We start from the raw sequence: 27,872 nt of genomic DNA on the forward strand, positions 1-27,872 counted from the left end.
TTAGTGAATCCAGATTTAATTCTCCACGGCAAAATGAAAACACCAGGTTAATTAATTACAGGAAAAATAATTACTAAAATCGTCCATTGTACAGACGTACATGAGACTCAATTTGAGTCAGCAAAATAAATGCGTAAATATGTATTTAGCAAGACACAAGCAGCATGGATGATGTATCACAAAAGAATTACAAAATAACACCGCAAAAACACATTCCAACCGGAAACGGCAGCGGTTGCACGCGAAAAACTCACCCGTTAGAAAAACTGTTAAAAATCGGTGACACTAATTATTAAAAAAAAACAGAGAGAAATTGGAAGATAAATTCAGTGCTCTTTCATGGATTCCATCTGCGCTTTGACTTTCTCGATGAACCACTGCGCCGAATCCTGATCCTGTAAATAACACACACAACCGTCAAACAAATCACCGATAAAATATTCTTAGAAAAAATACTAAGAACAAGAGAAAAAATCGTATCAAAAAATTGTCAAAAATTAAAACATAGATATAAAAATAAATTAATAACTACACAAAGCAACACTTCAATAATTCCAGCTGCATAATAATAAATTAAATGGGCCATAAATTATAAATAATAATTAAAAATTATTACAAAGTTACTAATTCAATTTAAGAAAAGGACAGAAAAATAAATAAATCCAGAAAAAAGAAGAAACCTAAATATTCTGACATAATCGAAACAAACCGACACCTGCTATTTTTAAAATTTGGGTTATAAATTATTCCTTCATAAAATAAACAGAAAAAGCATCTAAAACAATTTCGATTCATTAAAATTAATAAAAAAAATAAAATAAAATTACGAATAATGTTTAATTACCCATTTAGTTGGAAAATAAATTACTGGTTGAATAAATATCATTTAATATAAGAAAGCGGAAATTATTTGTGTTATTAATGGTTGAATGCGTTGCGGTGAACGGCGCTGACCTCGACGAAGACGTAGCGCGGTTTGTCTTTGCGCTCGAGATGCAGGAGACCGCGCAGTCCCTTGCCTTCGGCCTCCACCACGGGGAACATGATGCCCTTCTCCGTCCACGTGGGCACGCCCACAAAGTTGTCCCATTCGTACATCCAGTGGATCGTGAAACGACCCTGCCAGAAAAAACAAACATCTTCAGTTAATGAGAAAAAGAGCAGCAAAATTCGGAAAAAATTCGAGATAATTCCCCAACAATCACAGAAAAAAACAGCGGAAATTTACAGGAAAAATCTATCACAATTTCAAGAAATACGGTAAAAAGAACGGAAAAATAATCAGGAAAATATTGACAAGCATCAGCAAAAACTCCACCAAAATTACGGAAAAATAGAAAGAAATCGCAGACAATTTGAAGAAAACCGAAGAAAAATCGAAAACAAATTCACAAAAAAACTGAAGGAAATGTACCATAACCCAGAAAAAAAAACGGAAAAAATTCCGATAAAAAATCCAACGCGACTAGAAAAAATTCCAAAAAATCTACACCACAGCTGAATATATTTTAGAAAGTTCACAAAAGAAACCGGTAAAAAATCGAAGACAATTTACAGAAAAATTGAAGGAAATGTACGAAAACACAGGAAAAAAATCGAACAAAATCCCGATAAAAAATCCAGCGTGACTAACCTGCAGGATATCGCCCTTCTCGAGGTACAGCAGCCGCTTCGTCGTCAGCATCAAGACGTAGCGGCGCTCGTGCGACGTAACGAGGTGCGTGACGTACTCGTCCTCCTTGAGCTCCTTCTTCTGCACGTCGCGGAAGAGGTAGGCGCCCTCGGCCTGGTGGAGATTGTAGGGGCGCACCAGGCCGTCGGGGGGGATGTGGCGGGTGGGGCGCAGGCGGATGGGGTCCACGTCGGAGGTGGTCAGCCGGCGCACCGCCTCCAAGGAGCCCGTCGCAAAGTCTACGACGCCCGCCACCGGCCGCACGACGACGCCGATCAATCCGCGGCCGATGCCCTTCATGAAGCCGGCCGCGCCTTCCTGCCGGGCGCCCTCCACCGGTCTAAGCACAAAATCAACCAATTTAATTTTTATTCCTTTTATCACGTAAAAAACGAAGATTTTTATCAGACATATTTTTCTTATTTTTATTTCCATTATAATCCCAGCACACATTATTTTGTTAAAATTTTTTATCAAGTAAAAAATGGGCTATTTTTATTAGAAATGTTTTTCTTGTATGTATGTATTTTATTATCATTATAACCTCAGCATAATTTATTTTGCAATGATTAAAAGCTGAATATTTTTATGAGAAATATTTTTCCTGAATTCCCAGAATATTTTATTTTCATTATAATCCCAGCAAAATTTATTGTGTTATTACTGTATGACATAAAACTTGGGATATTAAGTAGGTTGCGTTTTGCACGGCCAAAGGATTAACGGCAAAATTAACGACGGTTTTAGCGTTGTTAATTTAATGTTCCGTTGATTCGAATAAGAGGTTGCGTTATACACTGAACAATTTACTACCCCTAAAATTAACGGGAGGAATTGCTATCAACCAGTCTCCATTCATCATTTTGTTTACCAGCGTAAAGATAACGAAATGCAGATTTTTCATGTGATGTAAATACGTTAGAGAGAACTGCGGTTTAAGTTTCGCACAGACGTTATAAAGATCAGTCATTTCATTCTGAAATGCGTGAATTTTGAAAACTGGTGAATATGCAGTGATGCACAGTACACGCTACAAAGCTGTTACAGAAGTTAGAACATTTGGTTGCTGAATCAGCAAAGCATTCCTATCACTAACTGTGTTTTAGTTTTTACAATAATTTTCACATTTATGACAAAGTAAATTATTTTGCTTTCTAAATAGCTGGCAAAAAAATCACTGACAGAAGTTCAACTGTCAAGACTGGTACAATTTTCGAAATTTCGAGTCGAGTGGGCAACTCAGGATTGAATGCCCAGGCAGAAATTCACCGGGTAGACTGTCTCGCTTATGCAGTCTTCGTACTCAATGGTCCATGTGGGCCCAGTCGTTCATTACTGAATTTTAACGTCGTTATTAACGAAACGATACCCCTTCGTTTCGTTAATAACGACGGGTACTGCCGTTTAAACGTTCGTTAATTGTACCCCGTCGTTAATTCTATCGTCAATCGTACCCCTTCGTTGATACCGCAACCTGCTTATTGTTATTAGAAATATTTCTCTTGTATTACTGTAATTTTATTTTTATTATTCGATGAACCCGATTTCATCAAAAACAATAATAAAAATTCGTTGAGAAATAATTGCGGGTATAATTTAAATGATGCCTACTATAAAGGCGATTTTATTGGGATGAATAACGTCGCTACATACTTGGTGACGATGCCGGTGATGCCCTGCGTCAGTCCCTGGCCCAGCGCCTTGCCGCTCTGCAGCACCGCCCCCGGGAAGTCGGTGGGGGTGCGGTTGCGGTCGCGCTGCCGTTGCCGCTGGAATTTCTCGTCGAAGCTCACCGTGGCGATGGCCCGGCCCACGCTCCCCGTCAACTTCTCCGCTACAACCCAACACAACTCAATTATTACCGAATTATCCATAAATTTTCCAATTACTTAATATTATTTAAATCATTTAATATTTACTGCTAAAATTATTAATGAATATTTAAACGGTTTTTTTAGGGTAATTCAAAATTAACTTACCGGTGCCGAGAACGCCGCCCACCGATTTCCCCACCAGACTCTGGATGCCGCTGCTCAGCCCGGAAATAAACTCTTCCGGTCCCTCAATGGCACCCTCGTACCTATTCCACAAATAAAAAAAATCAATTTCCATTTATTACCAATTTACTGCCAATTTATCCCATAAAGTCCTGATTATTTCCACGATTTAATTCCCCGCAAAAAGCGGATAATTTCCGGAATTTTTGTTTTATCGATTACGTACGGTTCGTAGAAGAGATCCCGCACGCCGGAAGTCACACCGCGCACCAACCCGAAGGGATTCCCAATAATGTCCAGACCCAGCGCGATCGTATAAAATCTATTTAAAAATAATCACAAATTAAGGAATATTTAAATTAATTAAATTATATTTTTTAAATGATTATTATTTGATTTATTAATGGATTTATTGGTGACGTACTGTTTGAGGAGCTGGGAGACGTAGTGGCTCTGCAGCTGCTGCTGCATCTGCACGGAGGTGAAGCTCTTGTGCAGCCGCTCGAAGGTGGCCAGTTTGATGAGGACGTCGTTGACCTCCGTGGCCGTCACGCCCAGCGTCCGCAAAACAGCCCGGCGAACTCCGACTGCACGTTCAACGCCGACTGCTGCTCGCCTAGCGGGAAAAACAAAAAACAATTACTAACTTGTAAGTGCAGCAGCAAAATTGAGCAAATAGGTTGTGTTAAATCAGCAATTTATTACGTTCCTTCATTCGTCATTTGAGCCAGTACACTACGCAAATCACTACTCCAGCGCATATTTACACTAACTAAGATGACAAGTCACAGCAAATTACTTCTGACTGCAATACAGTGCTGAGTTGTGTAGAAATCAGGAAATGTTAAAAATAAAAACAACAGACATGGGAAACATCAAAATCGACGCACCAACCAAATAACAATTCGAACGACTAATCAAGAATTAACTGAAAAACATAAGAATTAACTTAAAAGCCATTCAAATGTGCTTTACTGGTAACTTGTAATTATAAATTTCGCACTAGAAAACATATAGGAAAACAACAAAATCGGAAAAGGAAACTCAACAAATGGAAAAGAAAAACACAAAATTAAATAAGAAAAAATAAAATCAAACAACTTTCAGAAAAAACGAAAAAGAAGAAAAATCCGGAAAAATATAGAAACCGGGGAAAAAATAAACAACGACCCAAGAATCCATTTAAAATCCATTTTTATGTGCTAGGAGGTTTATTAGTACTAAATCCAAGAATTAATCTAAGAATTAATCAAAAATTTCGCTGTGCTATATTTGGAAATAAAATTGAGAAAAATTCAGCACAAGAAAAATATAAAAAATATAAGAAAACATAAGAAAATACGAAGACGAAAAGCAAAAAAAAAAACATAAGAAAATCCAAGAAAAATACGAAAAAGAATAAAAGCAGAATAAAAAAACCTAAGAAAATCCAAGAAAAATACGAAAAAGTCAGGAAACATGAGAAAAATCAGAAAAGCGGGCGTGCTTACTGTCGGCGCCGGTCAGGGAGAAGCTGACATGGATCTTCAGCGGATGAATGACCAGATGGTCGAAGGGCAGCGGCGTCTCCGTGCCGACGCCCAGACTGACCGTCTCCGCCAGTCCCCGTCGCAACTCCGCCCCGTCCTGCTGGTGGAAGTTATCCAACATCTTCTGACGCGCCTTGAAGCCGCTCTCGCCCTCCGGCTGCAGAATGGCCAGGATGGAGTTGATCACGCCCTGGTCGGCGCGCACCTCCAGCTCCTGCACCAGCGCCTCCAACAGTTTGAACTGGGGAACTTTGCTGTGGGCGGTTTGGCGGATGATCAGGCTGCCTTCGATCAGCGGTTTGTGTCCGACACTCTCCGGTAACGGAACGGGGACCAGCAGGGTGGGGTACTGGGATAACGGGTTCGGGTTGTCGATTTGCACCTAATTAACAGTGCAATCTTGGTCAAACAATTAACTGAAAAAATTTTTAATTAAACGCCTTATTTTTCTGGTTTTTTCCGTTTACTAGTGGGAGAATAAACGGTTTATTTTTTGTCGAAAACAATTAACTAAATTAATTTCAAAATAAATATCTTATTTTTCTAATTTTCCCGCTTAATAATGTCAGAATAAACTGTTTATTTTTTTTTTGATAAATAAGCTGTTTATTATGAAACTGTCCACAATCAGCAATCAAATTAATTTCAAATAAACGGCATTTTTCTGTAAATAAATCGCTTACTGGCCTTACAACATCGGGAATAAAATCGGAAGATAATCGGCTTTTTGTTCACCAAGCTGAAATCAGTAACATTAATTAAGTAAATAATTAATGACATTTCGCTCAAAACAAATTAGAAACCAATTAACCATTATTACTGCAAAAGCCTAAATTTAAAAGAAATAATTTTTAAAATAGCACACATGAATATGAAATACGTAATTACGTACTGAAGAAAGAAACACTATAACGCACACCTTCACTACAACTGATAGTACCAAAACATTATTTTTCATAAAATTATCAAAAGAATTTCCCTCCGCAAATAAAGCAGCAAATATTGCCTGAATAAATGTAAATACTGCAGAAATTTCTGTTACAACAATTAAAATTAAATATTGCTTCTATTGATTATATTTAATATTATACCTTTTGCAGTTTGACATGCACTTGATACTGGCTGGCGGACATCTTGAAGCGGCACCAGAAGCCGTCCTCGTAGATGCGCTGCAGCTGGCGGTGGTGCGGTTTATTCATCATCATCTGCGTGAAGTCCACCTCCAGGTTAGCCTGCTCGATCTTCGTGGCGCCGTCAATGTGGATGTCGGCCTCGATGTTGGAGCGGTACTTCTGGAAGGCCTGCTCCAACTGGCGCGCCTCCGAGCCCTTGAAGGTGTGGAAGCGCTTGGAGGTGCTGCTCAGCTTCCGGTACTGCCAGATCGGCCCACTGCTCACAATCCCCGCATAAATAACCTTATAACAAAAATAAACAATATAAGTGCAATAACGGAAAATAAATGCCGAAAAAATAGCAACAAATACCAACAAATAATAAGGAGAAAATTAATGCTATGAAACAAAAATAAATCCTCATAAACAATACGAACACCAACAAAAATTACAGAAAAACGCTATGAAAAATATAATACACGATAAACAAACCTTTTAATAATATTAAACGATAATAACAAAAATGATTCAAAACAACCAGCAATGATTAATGAAAAAATAATAATGAGCCACAATAAATGCTGCTTATTCTAATAAATAGAAATAAAATAAATACTAATAGAGAAAATAAATCGCATCAATAATAACCAATAAATAAACTAGCCAATAAAATTGCAAATAAAACAGAAAATATAACTGCAAAATTAAGAGAGCAGTCAACAACAACTAAAATCGCAAATAAGACAGAATTAAATTGTAAAATTAATAAAAACAATAAATAAGACAACAAATAAAGTACCTCGTGTTTGGCGACGTTGTTGACCAGCGACACGCCGATCCCCTCCATACTGGCCACCACCTCCAGCGACGTGGCCTCCAGATCAACGGCCTGCTGCACCTTCAAGGCCAGATCCACATCCGCCGTGAACAGCAGAATCCGCTCGTTCTCGTAGTAGAAAGACACCCAGTAGAAGACGTCGGTGTCCACCGGGAGATTGCCGGAATCGTCCTGGTTGATGTCGGTGACCTGGGGGTTGTTGTCGCGGAACAACCACTCCAGTTTCTTCTCGTTGGACGGTTCGGGCCAGGCGAACAGCCGCTCCATCCCGGCTTGCACGGCGTCGAACTGCAGTTGACCTACTTGGCGGTAGTACACCGGGAAGGGGGTCAGGTTGACGAAGCGGTGGGTGGCGCGGCCGGGGTAGAAGGGCTGCAGGGTGGTCACGGCGTTGCACTCGCTCACCTAACCATTCAGTTCAATTTACACCCATAAAAAATAATTAAAGATAATTTAAAGAAGAAATACAACGTACTGTATTGAAAAAAATAATTAAAATTCGTTGTTTGATTAAAAATTCATAAATAAAATTACGGTGCAACAGTTAAAGTAAAATTTATCACAGCCGAGCCATAAAAATTTAAAGAAAACATTTTCTGTGGAAATCGAAAAAGTTTTATTTCGATTTTCGACATCTTGTTTAAAGTTTCGATAACATCCCATTCCAATTATAATGGGTACATGAACCGCATTTAAAACGGGTTCGGCTGACCTATGCAAACGCAAAAATTTCTGCTGAATTTCTAAAACAGCAAATATACGAGTACTATTTCTACCTGTCAAAACTAGTTTTTAAATTTCAGAATTATTCTTCTAGAGCTAGAAACTACATAATTTTCCCTTGATAATATTGTGAGAAAAATAAAAGAAAAATGTCCTTGTTATTTTTTCAAAAATAACACAGAAAATGCCTTTCTAATTTTTGGCAAAACAAATCCTTTTTAAATGCCAAAAACAGTTCTTCTACATTTTAAAATAATTCTCCAATTTCCAAATATTTTTTCTACACTCACAAAATAGTTTTCTTTAGACAATACTAATAAACCAACAACTTTCTTGCTAATTTTATGAAAGTACAAACAAGACCTTTTTACATGCTAAAACTATTATTATAAATTGCAAGAAAATTTCTTCCAAATTTCCAGCAGCTGTTCCCCGACTGACCTGCGTCTCGACATAAACCCCGCCAAACTCATTATTCAACCGCAGCAAATTATGCTGCAGCACGCCGTAACAGAACGCCGGCGTCTCCTCCACGGTTTTTATAAATTTTAAAACTCTAATTCCTAATAATTCTTTTTCATATTTTGAAATTAATTTTAGTTAGACAGTACCCGAGCAACGATAAAAACGGCAATTCCAGCGTTAATTTATAAAAGTACAAAGATAACTTGTTTAAAGTAGAAAAAATATTTCCGTAAACTGCAAAATAATTCTTACAAATTTCCAGAAATTCTTCCCAGACTGACCTGCGTCTCCACATAGATCCCACCAAACTCATTATTCAACCGCAGCAAATTATGCTGCAGGACGCCATAGCAGAAGGCCGGCGTCTCCTGCACGGTGTTCTGCACACGACACACCAGCTTATTATGCTCCGCACATCCCAACTCCTCATCGCCCTTTTCCGCCTCCTTCTCCTTGCGCATATCATTAAAGTACGGCCAGAAGGGGACCGTCGCCTTGGGCGGGATGTTGATCCACTGCGAGGCCTCGTGGTTCTCACGCACATCGATCCCGACGTCGCTGACGTTGCTCAGCACGTAGTACGGCGTGAAGACGACTGTTTTCGTGATGACCGTCGCGCTGGAGCGGATCTGCATGCCGATTTCGTAGGTCCGCTCGGCGCCCTTGCAGACCACCACACCGTTGCTGCCCACGGCGTCCGGGCTGAACTTCTTGGACCACTCGGCGTCTTCCACTTTAATGCCGATCTTCCGCTTCTCCTGCAATTTTTGGAATGAAATTTAAACAGCTTTGAAACGCCGTCGGAAGATGTAATTTAATTAAATTTATTAAAAGTTTTTGCTCAATAATTTATCGCGTTTAGCGTTCAAAAATAAATCACTGGATGAAATCAATGTTTTTTTTTGCAATCTGGTTTAAACCACGAGTCTGGTTTGAATTACCTTCAAATCTCAAGAATTAATTAGAATCAAATTTTTTGTTGTAAAAACCGTTTCGTTTATCTGTTTCGAACAGCTGTTTTAAAATTTAAAAATGAAACTAAAGAATTTTTGAAAATAATTTTCAAATTCCCAAAGAAGTCAAGGATTTAAGTCGGACATCAATTAATTAGAAAAATAGTTAAAATTACATTTCTCTATTTCCAAAAACAGCTAACCTTTTGCGAACAACCGTTTTAAGAGTTGGAATCGGAATTTTATAATTTCAAAAATAATTTCAAAATACCAAGGAATTAATTCTGAGATTAATTAATTTGAAATTAATTTGAATAAAAGCCGGTTTCCAGCAACAGTTGCTGTTTGAAAAATTCGTATATTAATTCCTATAACTGCGAGAAATATTTCACCAGTAACAAAAATTCAACAACTTTTTTTCAATTTAAAAACATCTTTTTCGGTTCACATTTTTCAAAATACCGCTTAAAAATGTCGAAGTTTACTTGGGAAATTGTAGGTTTTCATGCTCCTTACCTGTAAATTCCCATAGGACGTGGAATACAGCAGCGGCTGCGTAATGGTCCCCAGATGATCCTTCAACGGATCCCGATAGCTCAACAACAGCCCCGTCTTATTCAGCATCCAGAACGGCGAGTAGATCGTCAGGAAAATCGTCCCGTCCTCCTTCAGCGTGCGGATGCCCACCAGCACACTGTCGCGCTTGTCCGTGTCGCGGGTGTTGATGGTCTCGCCCTGGCAGATCAACGTACACGGCGTGAACTCCTCCGTCAACGACCCGACCAGAATCTCCCCGTCCCAGTCGTGGTCCATGTAGTTCTTTAAGCGGAAGAGGAGCCGGTGTTTGGACGGATGCACGGTGTACAGCGGTCGGCTGTTGCCGGCTTCGATGGGGACGTAGGTGTGCTCGATGGAGAGGGCGGGGTCCGCGGCGGCCTTCTCTAAACGCGCCAGGCGGGTTTCCTGCGCGTCCAGGTAGCCGATGCTCATATCGTACGGGAGGACATTCGCCACGGTGATCACGCTGCGTAAGAACACCTACAAAAATTTAAAATTGAAAAACATTTTCCTTTTCTATTTTCACGATTTCAAATCCCCAAAAAATGAGAAAAAAAACTAGCCTAAAATTAGAAAACAAAATAATCAGGAAAATTCCATGAAAATTCCTTTCCAAAAACGTGAATAAAAAGGGTTTTTATCCAACTGGCAAAAATCTTAATTCAAAACTGGCAAAAATCTGTAACTGTAAAACAGTTGTAAAACTGGCAAAAAACTAAAAACTACTAAAACAATTTCCTCTTGTGTTTTCACGATTTTCAAATCACAAAAAAATCGAAAATAAAAATCAACCTAAAATTACACAACAAAATAAATAGGAGAATTTAATGGAAAATTCCTTTCCAAAAACATGGATAAAAAGGTTTTCAACGAACTGGCAAAAATCTCCAGTCGTAAGTGTCACGAACGTAGTAAATGGGAGCTCAACAATGTTCGCAAAGGGCAAAAGCTGTTACCTTAATTCAAAAAGCGTATAAACGATATTTTCACACCTAGACTAATTTTTCAAAAAATGCATTAAAAAACTTTCCCTGGAAAACTGACGTAAACCTTACAGAATTCCAAAATAATTTGTTTTTAATTCAACTCCAAATCAGAAAGGTGATTTTTTCGACAAGGTGCAGAAACAGAATTTTTCCAGATTTCAAAAACCTGTTTTAACAAGTTACTTTATGAAAACTATAGTTTAAATTTTTCTAAACAGTAGAAACATTACGACAAATATACTTACTGTGCAACTTGTAAAGAAAACGCTGTTCTTGAATAATGTCACTATTTCGGGGTCAACCCGGCCATACCTGGTATTCGACGCTGTTGGGCGTGTACTTCTGGGTGTTCTCGTACTTGACGTGCTCGGAGCGGCAGAACATGACAAAGTACAGCGTGGAGTCGACGCCCAGCTTGGCCGGGTCGCACTGCATCATGTAGGTCTTCTCGGCGACGTCCAGCCGCAGAATCTCCCCGATGGGGATCTTCTTGGAGGCCTGGTACAGGTCGGAGTGCGCCGGTCGGCAGGATAACACCGCCTTCTCGTCGAACTGCACCGACCGGATGGGCATGAACACCGTCTGGTTCGGATCCACCACGCCCGTGTGATCCACCGAGGCGAATCCGCCCTGCAATTTTAAATGCTTCATTAATTTTTTATCTATTATAACTGTAATAATTCTGACGCTGCACTTTCTCGATTGGGTAATTTTTCTAATTTATGCTTAGTTTTCTAACAAAAAATGGCATGTAATTGCCTTGGCCTGCATTACTGGCTTGAAAACTCATGTGAGCATTTTTTTAAACTGTTATCTCACATACATTTTTGTAAAATTTAAAAACAATTTTTTTACCTAAGAAATAACATAAAAACGAAATAATAAAAGGGGATAATTTATCCGAAACACAGCAAATAAATTGATACAAAAAATGAAAATGCGCAGCAAATAAATAAATTAAATAATAAAAACTTGATACAAATTTTTTAAAGTCATTATGATATTAATTATTAATCTCAAGGATTATTAAATTTGGTAATAAGTTTTTATATATGCAACAATAATCAGCAGGTTTATAGCCACAAAAAATATATAATTAACTGCAAAATAATACAAATAAAGTAAATAAAACGAATGTAAAATACAAAAAAACCAACGAAAAATATTATAACATTCCAGTATTTCAGTATTATTAATATTATTCCTCTTTAACTGATTTTTTTTAGAAATTCACTATACCTGTAATTCCATGGGCATGAGGAGGTAGCTGGTGACGGTCATGGAGCTCTGCAGATGGATGGCCTTGTAGTTCGTCTCGGCCACCACGTCGACGATTAAGCGCAGAGGGCGCTGCACATCGTCGGCGTTCTGGATGAGGAAGAAGCGGCGTTCGGCTTTCAACAAACTGATCTCGATGCTGCGTCCGGCGACGATCAGCTTCATCTTCAGATCCGTCTCCGCGGTCGACTGGTGCAGGACGTTCTTGTGGAATCGGCGGATCTTCTTGTTCAAATAAATCTCGCGGCTGGCGCCGGATTTGACGGCGACGATGCCTTCCAAATCCTTGGTCACGTTCTCATCCACGCCGTATTGCAGTGGAGCAATAACCTAAAACATTTTTATAAACCAATTTAAAATGTTCTTAACATTTTACATAATTTGAAATAGGTCGGAGATAAATTCATAAAATTTTCGATTATTCCCAACTTTCTAAGAGTTCTAGATTATTTTAAGTACGTTCAGAATTGTTTTCCGTTCAAGGTCCAAAAAATTCCTCAGTTAATAAAAATACGGAAATAAATAGTAAATTACAAAGATAAGCAAAAAGAAACGCATAAAACTTCAGCACGAAATCTTAAAATAAAATTTCGAACTAATTTGATAAAATTTCCAAATGAGTCCGGAGATATAAATTCTCAAGAATTCCAGTTCACTTTAAAACGCGCCCGGAATAATTTCCAATTAATTTCCAAATAATTTCTTAATTATTAAAGAAACAGAAAATGAAATAATACAATTAAACTTGCAATTAAACGCAAAAAAGATGCCGACATAAAATCCAAAAATAAAATCTGATAATAGCCAACTATTCATCAGAAAAGAAAATTACCTGAATTTGCACGTCGAGTCCCAGATGGTTTTGTACGATATACGGCGCACTGCTGGACGCCTCCTGCAGCGGGAGATCCTTGTTGGTGGCCTCCAGGAAGGCGTCGACGACGCGTTTGATCAGCTCGACGGACGTCTTGGTCACAGTCAGCTGCAGCGGTTCCGTGGCTTTGATGCTCAACTGCAGCGCGGCGCTCTCCTGCATCACATCCGTCCCGATCGTGTTGGGGATGACGTCCTGCGCGCCCGGCCCGGGTGACGCCAGACTGTCTACGCTCTGCGCGCTGCCGCGGCGTTGCAGATTCATTCCCTAAACAATTCCAATTAAATTTCACCAGTTACTCTTGTAATTTATTTATTTCGTGGCTGAATTAAATATGAGTTATCAAACTAAATTCGAACCCAAACAAATTATCCCGATAAAATTTGCTCGAATTAATAAAAAAATTATTTAATTTAAAACAACATTATTTTTCCAAATTTCATTTTAACGAAATTAGTTTCACTGATTTTTCTGCCACCGTTTTATTTAGGGTTCGATTAACTTTCTGAATTATTTTTTAACATCTGTTTAACAACATTCAGGTCAAAACTGACATACAAAACAAACAAAACACTTGTTTTATTGTTTTATAGCTTTGTTTTATTTCAGAATTAATAATTTTATAACCAGCTTTATTGAAGTTTATTCACACAGTTTTTAACTTTAAGCTAAATGAAATTGGTAAAATCTTTCTGAATATTCGTAGCACAACAAAAAAAAATTGAAATAAATAAAAAAACTGATTCATAAAAAACTGTAAATAAATCTAAAAAATCTTAATCTTAAAAAACTGTAAAAAAATTTATTTGAAATAGAAAATATTTTAAAAAATTATGTATACATTTTTACAAATCGGGATCGTTCCAGTTAGTGGTGCTAACGTTGTATACCTGTTTGGCGGCGGTGCGGAGATCGGCAATACTGATATCATTCCTGACCATCTCCACCTGCACCTCCCACGACCGCTCCGTCTTCCCATCGTCAATCGGCTCGATAATCGGCTCCCACACATCATGCTTGGGATTGTACGAGCCCATCTCCAGAAACAATATCCCTTTGGCCTGCATCCGCGTCGTCCAATCCCTGACCGTCCCGAACGCTCTACACTCCAACAAAAACGCCGGGAAGTACCGATTGACCTCCCCAATCTCCACCACTACCATCACCGACGGCAGATCGAACATAAACACATCGCCCTGCTGCAGCTGGCGCTCCGTCTGCGCTTCCGTCTTCTCCAGGGCCGTCAGGATCTTATCCCCCGGGAGGTCCTCCTCGGGAGGCTGCAAGAACCAGTGGGTGTCGGCCTGGACGGGGGCGGGCTGCCAGAGGTCGGAGTAGACCCCGATGGGGTGCTGCGGGAAGTCGTCGGCGGCGTGGGAGGTGCCGAGGCTGGCCAGGGTGGTGCTGATGAGTTTGATGACGGCCGGGGTGATGATGATGGTCAGGTCGGTGCAGGTCAGGCCGATGTGCTGCCCGGCGTCCGTGGATTCTTTGTACTGCAGGGCGAGGTCCGCCGGGGAGATGATTTGTTGGGGGCTGGCCGCGCGGGATTTGTAGTGTGTGGCGAACATGCGGAAATTCTCCGCGGACGCCTTCAAAAGGAAAACGTACGATTCAAAATCAAGCGTTTATCAATTACTAATAATTTCAAATTAACTACAATAGCAAAATAATTTTAACATGATTCTGAAAACTCAGTTTCGATGCTAATTTGAAAAATAATTAATATAAATTAATATTCGGCTAATTCACAAGCATTTCGTAACAGTTCCAATGTAACGGCGTTACGGCATAATACTTTTCAGATGTTTTTCAAACAGTTTCGAAACAATTTTGACAAAATCCAAATAATTTCAAAGTAATTTTAAAATCATTAAAATAATACAAAATTGATTTAAATCACGCCAGATGTATTTCCAAATAGTTTTCAAACAGTTTCAACACAGCTGCGTATTAAATTTTAATATTTTCCAAATAGTTTCGCAATGATTTAAAATTAATTCCAAACAATCCTAAATAATTTTAGAATATTTCAAAGCAGTATTAAATAATTTCCGAATATTGCAATTTTTAAATACTTTCCAACTAAACTAACTGCAAAAATAATTTTAAAGTAAGCTATTTTAAAATCAGTTATAAGTTATTTTAAAATCATCGCAGGAAAAATTCAAATTAATTGGGAAAAATTTCGAATTATTTAGGAAAACGATTACCAATTAAATAAATATAAGACATTTTACATTAGGAAATCCAGCGTAAAATTGTACCTGGAAACTTTTGCCGATGCTGGTGATGCCCATATTCAGCTTGACATCCACGGACAGCAGCAGCACCTTGGAGTCGACATTCTTCGGATCCTCCACCAACAGAATCGTCGGACTGTTCACCGTGAAATTCACCGCGATGGTGCGTTCCAACGGCAGCTCCTTCTCGGGGGGTTTCGTGGCCGGCAGCACCGGTTTATTCTTCCTAACGGACTGCGGCGTCTTGGCGGCGGCTTCGTCGGCCTTCTCCTTGATTTTGGCGCGCACCGGCGCCTCCTGCCGGTGCGGACCGCTGCCGTCGGCGGCCTCGTGGTCGGGATTGCTGCTGTTGTTGATGGTGAAGAACTGGCCCACTTCCATGAAGAAATCCAGGATAATCACCACCTCGATCTGGGCGATCTGCGCGTCCACGCTCTGGTTGCCGTCCGAGTCCTGCCGCGCTTCGATTAGCGCTAACGGCGGCATCTGGAATAACAAAAAACAGTGGTGCAAAAACTGACTGTGAAAATACAAAGAGAAATTCAATTTCAAGCAAAATCGCCAAGTTAAATTTCAATTTTCACTATTTTTCTGAATTTCCCTATTATAAAAAAAAAAGAAAAATATTGCCGTGTTGACCCAGAACCTGGAAAACAAATTTGGCTTATTTAGTAAATGCTAATATATGATAAAAAATTAAAAATCATTAAAACTGCAAAATTAATATCCATTAATATAAAAATTTCCGGGCAATGCAAAAACTGGTGAAACCACATCGAAAAAAGCGTTAAAACTAAAGCAAAATTTCAAATGAATCAAACAGTCAACTACTAAAACAAAAAAAATTAATATAAATTAATATACAAATTACTAAATTAATTTTTAAAAAAACAATCCAAGAAATACGTTAAAAATTGCCTGCGAAAATCAAAATCATACAGTAAAATTCAGTAAAAAATTAGTTCCTGCTTACTTCTTTGTCCTTGCTACCGGCATTGCGCAGATACAGCAACCGACTGATGCGGTTCTCGAAATTCCCGCGGCAGTCCTGCACATTGAGATCCTGGAGGATGAGCTGGCCGGCGATGATCATATCCGGCATGATGCCGCCTTCCAGCCGGAAACCGGCCAATTCCAGGTACGCCAGCTTGTGCTCGGCGACGTCACCGCTCGCCGGGGCGGCCACCGACATCCGGCGGCCTTTTTCGGGAACGGCGCCGCGCCAATTCAGCGCCGCGCTGATCTTGTCCAGGGACACGGCGAATTTGAACCGCGGCACTTCCGGCTGGTCGCCGGTGGGTTCCGGCGTTTTCGGGTGCAGTGGATCCGCGGCGATGATTTCCGATTTACTCGGCGACGGCGGTGAGCCTAGAAAAACAGAAAAAAAATTTTACTTTAGGTTAGTTAAACAACTTTCATTTCAGTTACTCTAACTACAGTAATTCATAAAAAATTAATTCTTATTTTCTCTTAAGGCTTTCTTTAGTTAATCTGATTTCCTCTGTAAATTCCACAATTCTATTCAATCCTAAAATACATGATATTCTATTTCGATGTCAGGCTGTTTATTCTGTTTATTTTGAATTTCATTTCAGGCTTTTTTCGGTTAAGCTAACATCATTGTATAAGTTACTGTGAAATTTTTCTGTGAAACATTGGTAAAATAAAAAAATTGTATAAGCATTAATGATTTATTTTATTTATCGTGCAAGGTTCGTTTTGAATAAATCTTTATTTCCCATTAAATTCATTTATTTATTTTCACAAGAAGTCTGGAGAATTTAACTGCAGTCTATCGCTAGCTGACTTGTTTGACAATTCAAATGCCAAGTAAAGGCAGTACAAATTTTAACTAAAACCACACTTGCTTTTTATCAGTTCAACTCGGTTGTATAATTAATTCAAATATAAATTTTTATAATTTATTTTCCTACAATTCTATCGAAAAAATTTGATAATCACGACATACCAGCGGGCTGCGCGCTGTCGACACTGGACGGCTCGGGTGTGCCCAGGAACTGGGCGCGCTCATCACCGACATCCGTCAGCGGCTCCTCGGGAACACTGGCCAATTCCGGCGCCGGCAAATGCGAGGGATGCGGCGCCGTCGCCGGTTGTTTGCCTTTCGTGTAGTCTTCCGCAAAGTTCTGCGTGAACACATCCAGAATCACCTGGTAGTCCACGTTGCTCAGGTTAATCTGCAATAAATTCAAGTAAATAAATTCCCGTAAAGAAAACCGGAAAAAATGTTAATCCGACCTCGAAGGACGGCAGACTGCCGCTGGCGGTGATTTCCGGGATGGCGGCGTTCTGCTTGTAGCTTAAATTACGCTCCAGCGCCAGTTTGGTGGTGTCCGGTTGTTTAATGATGCTGAAGGTCTGACCGCCGCCCTTTGGCTTATAATCCTCCACACTGAACAACAATTTTATTTCAGTTGTATAATAATAATAACAATTAGTGACTTACATTTTTTATACAACAAATAATTATTTAATATTTTAATTAGTTAATTATTATTAAAGCTTAGTGATTTTGATTTTTTATAATAACTAAAAAATTAAATTACTGAATCACTATTAATGCTGAAGTCATTTGCTTCATGCTTACTCAATATTAATCATCGCAACTATCCCGCAGTCTAATTAAACCCGAGCTGTGGAGAAATAGTATGAATTCCTGTTTCATTGCATACCGGCAAGCGGCAATCAGTCAGACTAAAAAAACCAAATTCAAAAACTAACCGAAAAATAAATACTTTTTATTAGAATATTTTTAAATAAATTAAACAAATATTTTACATAAATGTTTTTAAATAAATATTCTTAAATAATTAAATATTTTATTAGAAAATAAAAATTCCACTGAAAGTAGCAAGAAGCGCTGCAGCATTTAGAAGATGAAGATTTCAACATATTCAACACCAACTAAAAAGTCGGTACCGCGTAAGCCCGGAAAATTACCTGTAAAACAAACTAAAATAAAAATAATAAAAAATTCAGTTGAAAACGATGAAAAATTCCAGTCTAAATTCACAGCGCAAATAATTTAAAATTCGCATTATGGCTACTGAACTAGCAGCGTAATCAAAATCAAAAACATTAATTTGCAACACAGGCTTACCGGTCGAAGGCGATGCTGGAGATGGAGACGGTGACCTTGTCGATGAGGGCGTCCTTCCCGTCGACGACATCGTTGGCGATGCGCAGACTGCCCAGATCGAAGATGAGCGCGTTGCCGCTCTTGGAGTTCTGCGGCAGGATGACGATGGGCGCCTTCAGATCCGCTTCGATCTTCAGGCGCGACGCTTGCTCGTAAATGTCGATGGCCGTCTGCTTGGTCTTTTCACCGGCGGCTTGCGCCGCACCGGCAAACTGGGCGACAATTCCCTATAGCAATAGAACGCTCAAATTTACAACTATTTCATAAAAATTTTATTTATTTTAATTTCTCTAAAAATAGCCGAATAACAACAAAACCCGTTGAATACATTACCAAATGTAATGTAACCAAAAAATCCAAGCATTCCCGAAATCAAAACCCATTGAAACAAAAAGAATTTATTCAATTTAATTTATATTATCTAAAAAGAGCCAACAAGTTCCGATACAGCAACAGTACCGATCAATGTAATATAATTTTAAAAAAATTTAAATTCAATATGATCTTCGAATTTAATCACTACAAACGTTAATTAATTTACATTCCCCAAGAAACCATTACCTGCAGGGATTCGGCAAAGCGTCCAATGTCCAGGAAAAAGTAGTTGAGGAAGACGAATTCGATGGCGCCGAGGGAGACCTCGATCTCCTGGCTGAAGAGGCCCTTCTCGCGCTGCACCTCCAGGGGCTCGTTGTGGATGACCACCTTGATGTCCAGCAGTTCTTGACCTTTCGTCTGCAGGATCATGGGCCACAGCGCCTCCTGGTCGGGATTCTCCAGCGTGATGGCCTTCAGCTTCGATTCCACCGTCATGGAGCTCTTCTTCTGCTGGAAGCCCACGTCCAGCCCTTCGATCACCGACCGGCACAGCGGCCCGTACGCGTCCGCCAGCGTAATCGTGATCATTTCGCCTACACCGTTGAAAATTCAATTTTAAATATTTTTGTTAAATAAACACCACATTTAATCCCGCGCAAATTAAATAGTCCAGTTTAAATTTCAGTAAACAATTCCTAGTATTTTCTATAAAAGAACACAAAATTACTACACAAAAACAAACTAGAATAATTAATTAATACACATCAATTATCAATTAATTATTCATCAATAGTCCAGAGTAGACAGGTTAAATATTTTCAAATTTACGCAGGCATTTTAGTAACTATTTCATAAAAAAAAATACTACACAAAACAAATGATGAACAGTTTCCTAATTTACACGACCACTATTTTTGAATTTATAAAAATCGTTCTAATATTTTCCAAAAACCGGAAACTGTTACAAGCAATAAAGTAACCTGAATATTTTCCAATTTTAGAAAACCACTAATTTAAATATTTCGAATTATTTAACTATTTCCAAATGTAAATAAATTGTGAAATACATGTATTTTTCAAAAAATATATGCAAAAAATACTGCGCAAAAATAAGACACAAATCAGCGCAGTAGTCAGTAGAGCAATTTTTGCGGTTACCGGTGGCATGCAGGGCGAAATGGATGAGTTTATCGTCGGAAATAAATCCTTCATCAGCGCTTGCGGCAGTCAGATCCGTTCCCATGTCCACCACTTCCGCCGCGGGCGTCTCAGCTGACGTCTCGGTGGCCGGCGGCGCGGGAGCGAAGAAGGAGGACAGCAAGCGCGGTCCAGCGGCCTGTGATTCAGCCACCACCGCGCTGACTTGCGAGCGCAATGTCGTGATAAAGCCGGCGATTTCCAGCAGCGACTGCTGATCGACTAGCACTTCCAGTCCCGACGCATTGGCGTCCAACCTATGAATTACGATTTCGTCACCACTTAACAGCACCCGAGTCGCGTGAAATGGGAAATTATGCAATAAAAATACTGCGAAAATAAATCACACAGACAATCAAATAAAAATTTTGGCCAAATTACTTGAATAAACAATTCTATAAAAAAAAAACACCGATTTCCCAATTACTTTACAACGTTCGTAATAATTCGTAATACGTTACCAAGCTTCTAAATAAATCACACCAACTTAAATTAATCCATCTGAATGTTTTTAATAAATTTCGTTGTTTTGTAAAAGTTTTGCATAAAAGTTTGGCAATTTTTAAAAAAATTATTCTGCATTCGAACGATAAAAAAAAATTATTTCGAATTACCGGTTTTCTAAATGCTTTACAAGTTTCGCAATAATTCAAAATAAACCAAACCAATTTCTAATTTACGACCTATTTTTCACAAAATTTTAAAATTATATTCTGGTCGAATGATCAGAAAATTAATTTAGAACTGTCGGAAAAACAACTGCAAAAACCGTAACTAAAACTACAGTATCAAGTACATGTATTTAAGTCCAGATAAAACAGAAAGCGAAGCAATAACAAATGAAATGGAAAAATAAATCATGCAAAATATTATACAATAATTGCAAATAAAGTTAATAAAAAATGCCCTACTTGGACAGTGTGCAGTTGTGTTTGGACTCGAAATCCGGGCTGAGCGAGCTGACACTGGTGTAGATCAGATACAGCACCCGGCTTTCCGCCGGCGCCGAACTACTGCGGTGCGCCTTGATGAGCCGTTTCGGCGTCGGACTGTCCTTCCCCGTGAACTCGATGAACATGTCGTTGAGGGCCGTGGTGGCCACCAGGTCGGAGGCGGTCATGGCCACGCCCTGCTCGAAGTGGAGGGCCGCCACGCGCATCAGCGGCGGCCGCTGCGAGTCGCTGTTGAGGATGGAGATGCTGATCTCCTCCACCTTCAGACTGAAGTCAATGATCACCACGTCCAGACTGGCGCCCTCCACTTCCGGCTGCTTCATGGCGAACAGCGTCTGCACTTGTTTCATGTCGCGATATTCCCTACAAGGAAAAAAACCAACCTTAAAAAATAATACAACAAAATCTAATTTTTCCAGTGACATCCCTACCTTTTCGTACGACAATAAATTATTAAAAAATCTATAACCGTCGGGGAAATAAGTATTATCAAAAATCAATTATTTTTCACGTTAATCGTTGAATCTTTAATGGCAAAAGCCCGGCAACCACTGCAGAACAAAAGAAGCTTGCTGATGATAAACAGTTAAACACTAATTTAAATTAATTAAAAATAAAACACTGAAAAGCAACCAAAATCGTAGTTCGAGAGCTTGATTTCACGATTACTGTTATCCAAATTCCTAAATAAATTATTTTGAATTATTTCGAAATTTTTTCACGATTTTACACCACTTTGCTTATCCAGAAAAAAATTCCGAAAGCAGATTTAAAAATATTTTTAAAATAAAAATAAACTGACCGGACGATATCTCTGGCTTTTTCGGAAAATTCCAAATTTCCGCTGTAGGACATATCGGGCAACGGAATGGTCAGTAACATTTTCAGCATCTTCAGCAGCCGCTTCTCGGAAATATCCACTTTCACCACCGGCAACTCACCAAAAATCCGGCCCAACGGCAGCATGGGATGATTACGGATTAAACAGTTCTAAAAATAAAATTAACCAATTAAAAATCAACAATAATTCCGGAAAATAATCAATAATAATTACACTTTCGTCAAAATTAAGCAGAAGGTTTGTTCAAATTATTTACCTGAAGTTCCAGTTTGCAGTTAATGGAATGCAGGATCTGTAGCGGCGACTTGTCATCCTTGCGGGCCCGCTGATAATCATCGCCTTCTTCCGCGAAAATAATGGATAAATCCTCGACAATTAGCTGGTATTTCTCGTAGGACTGCTCCTTGAGATCCTCGATGGAGGCGATATCGGGATTGACGTTGCCGCCCTTCTCCAGACTGGTCAGCTTCACCCGCCCGAAGTCCAGGACGACGCAGGAGGATCTGGCGAAGACGGCGCCGTACTCGGGAATGATCAGGTACGGCGCTTTCAGGTCCACATCGAAATCGGTGTAACGGTGGTGCTCCAGGATGTCCCGCACCGCCGCTACCGTCGATTCACGCAGCGCCTAAATTAAATAAATAAATTAAATAGAAATAAAATTCAAATTAAATAGGAAATAAAAATAATTATTAGAGCAAAATGTTTTCAATTTAATTCCAGAATTTTCGCGAAAATAAATGTTCTTCAAAACTTCGCAAAGCAAAACATATGTTCAACTGAAAATAACAATTAACTACCTATAGCAACACAATCGCTGAACTTAACCTAAAATTCAAAAGAAAGACTAACAGTAAATTAAATTAAAAATAAAAACAAAATTATCAATATGATTGCCGAAAACATACGTGTTGAATTTCTAAAAATAACAACCTACTTAAGCGGAAAATAACTGAGAATCAGCAGCCCATTGCGTAGAATGAAGTTCGCTGAATTAACTTTTAAAGACGGCAAAAATAAAATTAAACAAAGTCCTGCATATGAGCAAATAAATTATTCAGGGAGTGTAATAAATTAAATCTTTTTTGTGGCGGTTTTTACCTGTAAAGCAAGGATAGCCTGCGCCTGCAGCTGACGCAGCGCAATGGCTTCCGGGGGCTTGAAGAATTTGACGCAGGCGTTGACGGTCTCAGCGTCGTAAACCAACTGCAGTGGATCCACGAACAAATGCAGTCGGACGCCGAATTCCGAATCCAGCGGATTGGACTCGTACAATAACTGCATTAACGCCGGTGTTTCCTTCTCCGGCCGGGCGATCTCCACCGGCTTCTCATCCTCGCCGCCCTTATCCTTCAAAATAGCCGAAAACAGTGTTTCCATTTTTTAATAAATAATTTATTTTGTCATATATTTTCAGTAAAACTTAACTCCAAAATTTCTATCTATATTTTCTGAATTTATTTAGATAAGAAACTTAGTAATAAAGCAATTTTATAAAACAGCATAAAATAACTTTTAAAAAATACAGAAATACTTTTTTATAAGTTAGTTTTATTAATTAGTAGTGCAATATTTTCCGCACTTTGCCCAAGATGAGGAGATCCTTGACGACAGTCTTGAGGTAGATGCCGTTGGCGGTAGGTCGCTGCTCGAATTTGCCGCTGAAGCCGGTCAGTTGCAGTTTGGCCACACTGGTGCGCTCTCCCTCGTTCTCGTCGTCCGTCACGGCCACACTGGCCTCATCCACATCCCACAGCAGCCGCGTCGACACGTATTCCGCCGGGAAGCCGCCCGTCTCCTCCACGCCCTCCGCCAGGCCTAAGGCGGCGTGCAGCTTCGCCTTTTCTTCATCCGTCATGGCTTTCTTCAATCTAAACAGCAATAATGAAAGAATAAAGGCTAAAATAAATCCTCAAATAAATTTTAACCGGAAAATCTGACAAATTATAAAATAAATTATTAAAATCAACACAAAACAAACGACAAAAACATCGAAATACTTCTTCAACAAAAAAATAATTATAAAATAAACCGACAAAAAAAGTTCAAAGTAATATTTTGTTGAAAAAATCTGTTAAATAATTTCAGATATAAAATCATTAAACTAAGCATAAACAAAACAGCCAGAACAAAATGCAATACAATTAAAACATTTAATAATGTTCACACTCCATCAAATAAATTCGAAGCAAGTTTACTAAATAAAAATAATAAAAACGTTTCTTTTAAAAATTGCAAATTAAATTACCGGTGGCGGATGTCGTTTTCATCCAGCGCCTCTTCTTCGGCATGACCCCCGCCGGTCAGCCAGGACCACCAGGACACCTTCTTCTTGGCCTTGTTGACGTCGAACTGGGCCTGGTGACGCGCCAGAACAATGTTGAAGACGTCCAGCTTCTTCTCCAGCTCCTCCAGTTCCGTATCCTGGGCGGCCGACAGCTTCGTCGAGTTGATTTTGATGGAATACAGGTAGGAATACTGGCGCAGCAGGTCGCGGTGGGCCTTAATGGACTCCCAGGACCACTGGCGCAGACGCGGCTTCACGTCCACTTCCAGCACCGCCGACTGCGCGTACTTCCACCTGCGTCACACATTCCTATTAACTGCCGATTTTCTTAATCATTAATTTCTTATTTTCTTCAGATAAGCAGACCATATTTTTCTCTATTAATTAATCATTGTTATGTTCATTTTATTATGGAAAATGTCAAAGAAAAAAGAAAAAATACTAAATTTGTTATGGATTAGTTAGATACAGAATTTGTAATTTTTTTAACTTGAAAAGAACGAACAAAGAACTAAGTAATCAATTCAGACAACAAAATAGCTGAATTTTTTTACCATATGGGTTAATTAATCACTTCTGCTTCAATTGTTAATTTAATTACGAATAAATTCGAATAAACCAGCAATTCATGACGTGTCTGTTTTCTGCTAGACTTCATGATGGATTAATTCAGAACAAAATTCCAGAAAAATACTAATAACTGATGTATCAAGTTTGTCATCAAATATTACGGTTGCAAATTTTTGTTTGAATTAATTCGGGGAAAAAGGAGAAACTGACCAGTCCTTGGAGTTCTTATTGCCGATGGGATGCTGGGGAATGTCGAAGCCGCTGTAGCGGGATTTACTGTTTAGTCCCTCCATCTCCTCCAGGAACTCCAGCACCCCGGCGTACTGCTGGCGGGATAATTTCAAGTTAATGGTTTCCAGACCCATGTCTACCGTCAGTTTTGGCGCTCCGAAATTGCAGTCTTTGGACTCTGGTCGCGGGTTCAGCGCCAGACGCGAGGTGAAGAACACCGGCTCCAGTACTACAAAATCAACGTCATAAAATTTTGTAAAAAATCACAAAGAACACCTGTACCGTGGAACGCTTGAATCGCTGAGGGATCCGCTTTGGAAGTCTCAAAAAATTCCTTAAATCTTACCTGCAAAATAGAACAAATAACAATATTATCAAATTAATTCAAAACATTAATCCGCCTTCTTATGGTGAAAATTCAGTTGTACAACGTACGAGTATTTCATCTTTGGAAAGTCCGCTGAAAAGAGTCTTTTCCTTGGGTGAGCAATATGCTGAGAGATATTCCAACCGGAGTAGCTACAAAAAATGATAAAATAAAAAATGAATAATTTATTTCCATGAAAAAATGGCACGGCTGCGGCATACCTTATAAACCAGATGGCAAGCATCATCCAGGGTCTTGACGGAGAAATTTTCATCCGTACTCTGTGCAGAAACAGCGTATTAAAAATAATAATAATAAATACACTGCAAAAATAACACTGTTATTTTTCTTCATATTTTTTCAAAAAATATAAAATAATGCGCGGTAAAACGCGGAAAAATTCATGGAACCATTTCCACCGGCGTGGATAAGGAAGTGGCACCGGGAACAAAATCGGCTGACCTTGAACATGACGCTGCCCAGCGTGGCGCCGAAGCAGAAGCTGTCGTGGGCGTCGTTGGCGGTGCTCTCGTAGCGCACGTGGACATTCTTGATCTCCACCTGCAGATTAGCCACAATCCGCGCCACCAGCCGCTCCGTGAACGTCGTCTTCTTCTTCACTGCAATCCCCAGCACGAAAAACATCAGTGTAAATAAAATTACTATTATTATTAGAGGGTAAATGATAACTATAATATAAAATACAGTAAATAATGTCTACGCCGAGCACGGATAAAGCAGCACCGACCGGGTTCCTTGGATTTGGCTTCCTCCGCGTCCGTCTCCGATCCACCGACCAACTCCAGGTGACGCAGTTGGCGCTGTTTCTGCTCCCACTGTTTCCGCTCGGTTTTGGCTTTGTCGTATTCCGCTTCTACACAACACTGGCAACTTAAGAAAAGCCGCCACATATGACAACCGGGCACAAAAAAGTATGTCAATTAAAACAACAAATATATTCAAAATAAATGCAGTCTCACAAACTAACCGAAACAAATTAGCAAAAAATAAAAATGGGACGCTGATAACTGCTGCATTTAAAAACAGAAATTATACAAAAACAGGAGAATACAAAATTACAGCAACGTAAAACAGACATGCAAATTGCGAATATTAAAATTATAAAAAATAAAAAGCGACAAAAAATTAGAAAAACGACCACGAGAACCAAAACAGAAAATTCCGCTTCTTTATTACGACGCTGATGCCAACAAAAATAAAGATCATTTAAAAAGCCAAAAATTAGTATGATATTCGACCTGTTAGCCAAGCAACAACAGAAAAAAATAAGTAAAAACTTCAATTATTCAGAAATATCAGCAAATAATGTGGCTGAATTTTATTGAAAAGCTGCAATGTTTTTATTTAAAAAGGGGTAGATAAGACGAAAAACAAGTCTTCTATTTCCAAAACCGTTCAGGTTCTCACCGTCATTGGGAGCGGCCAGGAGCAGGACATCCTCGATGATAATGGAGATGGGATGCGTGTACAAATTCTTCCACGGGATCTCCACGCGCAATTTCCCTGCAAAATCACCATTTTCTCAGTCATTTTTACTGGGAGCTCCCGCGGACCCGTGTCCGTTGGATTCTGTACCCAAATATCCAAATTTGGTGCGAATGGGGTAATTTAGATCGTCCAACAGGGACTCCTTGGTCTGCAGTTCGCGCAGCTCCACATTTCCTGCAGCAACACAAAAAATGCAGCATTTTCAGCAAGTCGCAGCAAAGCGATGATTTCCTCGCTCACCGCTCCACACTGCCACGGAGAGCTGCTCGCGATCGAGATTCTCAATATAATCGCCGAGGAACGAGTTCAACACGTCCACCAGAATCCCTTCGAACACCATTTTCGCGTAGATCAACGGGAATCAGGAAAAGACGCAGAATGCAGCATTCCGCAGATCGACACGTTCAAACATGAATTTCATCCAAAGACCATGCACAGTTAGTTTGCAAGCACCATGCAAATACTTCTCCAGTTGTTGGAAAATTCACACAGAAAGGAAAAACATCATTGCAAATTAAGATTTTCAAATTGTAGCTAATTTGTTGAAGAGAAAGAAGGAAATGTTTGCGAAAAATGCAAAAATGACTGGTGTCACGGTGGAATTCCAGCACAGCTGACTCGTCCGGGATAATTCCGTTGCTGATTACGGCGTAAGTGGAATGCCCGACAGAGAACGCACCGCGTGCGCCGCGTTAATATGGCGGAAGCGTCTTGTTAAAGCCATTGCACGTGGATGCCTATCTGGGCGGTGGCGTCCTACGGCAGTATTGTTTGTTTCCGCTTAAATTCCCTGTGGCTAAAAAAACCGCGCTTATTTGTTGGCCGCGTTCGAACCGGTTTTCGTAAGCAAGCATCAGATTCAGAACGCTAACGCGAAAATCGGTTTCTAACAAACCTACGCACCTGTGTGTTTGTACTGTACTAGTACTTTGTAGCAGTTTTTCTGTAACTGTACGGTTCGTACCTAATTCTTACAAAAAGGACCAGTCTAACAAAAGTCAAAACACATTATTTTAATATACTGACAGTTTCCTCGTCCTAAACAAAGCCGTATATGGCATCTTTGGTGGCACAAGTCAACGAACTGAAAGGGTGCAGCGAGGCATGCGCCCCATTCTCCAAGAAATTTCCCAAAAGCTAGTGATTCATTTAAATAAATAAAATAGGAAGTATCCGCAATGCTCGACAACGCCAATGCACTAGTGAGTTCT

General features: G+C 39.5%; 1 protein-coding gene across 1 annotated transcript; it reads right to left on the reverse strand.

The window, feature by feature from the left end:
- On the reverse strand, positions 1 to 27,269 carry LOC129596667 (intermembrane lipid transfer protein VPS13A-like). The gene is given in 39 exon segments (XM_055494002.1): positions 1 to 395; positions 955 to 1,119; positions 1,634 to 2,012; positions 3,326 to 3,506; positions 3,652 to 3,752; positions 3,896 to 3,991; positions 4,094 to 4,235; positions 4,238 to 4,285; positions 5,160 to 5,580; positions 6,290 to 6,613; positions 7,110 to 7,553; positions 8,618 to 9,094; positions 9,806 to 10,327; positions 11,146 to 11,463; positions 12,073 to 12,441; positions 12,944 to 13,252; positions 13,876 to 14,577; positions 15,253 to 15,714; positions 16,202 to 16,596; positions 17,198 to 17,426; positions 17,488 to 17,641; positions 18,350 to 18,615; positions 18,950 to 19,299; positions 19,865 to 20,160; positions 20,815 to 21,219; positions 21,659 to 21,846; positions 21,954 to 22,325; positions 22,799 to 23,047; positions 23,280 to 23,568; positions 23,946 to 24,278; positions 24,765 to 25,014; positions 25,068 to 25,131; positions 25,221 to 25,304; positions 25,374 to 25,433; positions 25,615 to 25,772; positions 25,901 to 26,026; positions 26,581 to 26,676; positions 26,749 to 26,835; positions 26,902 to 27,269. Coding segments are annotated over 39 exon segments (10,080 nt in total). The 5' UTR covers positions 27,002 to 27,269; the 3' UTR covers positions 1 to 326.
- Positions 27,270 to 27,872: the final 603 nt, after the last annotated feature.

The sequence above is a fragment of the Paramacrobiotus metropolitanus genome, unplaced genomic scaffold (genome assembly GCF_019649055.1).
Source record: "Paramacrobiotus metropolitanus isolate TYO unplaced genomic scaffold, Prichtersi_v1.0 Parri_scaffold0000093, whole genome shotgun sequence".
Lineage (NCBI taxonomy): Eukaryota > Metazoa > Tardigrada > Eutardigrada > Parachela > Macrobiotidae > Paramacrobiotus > Paramacrobiotus metropolitanus.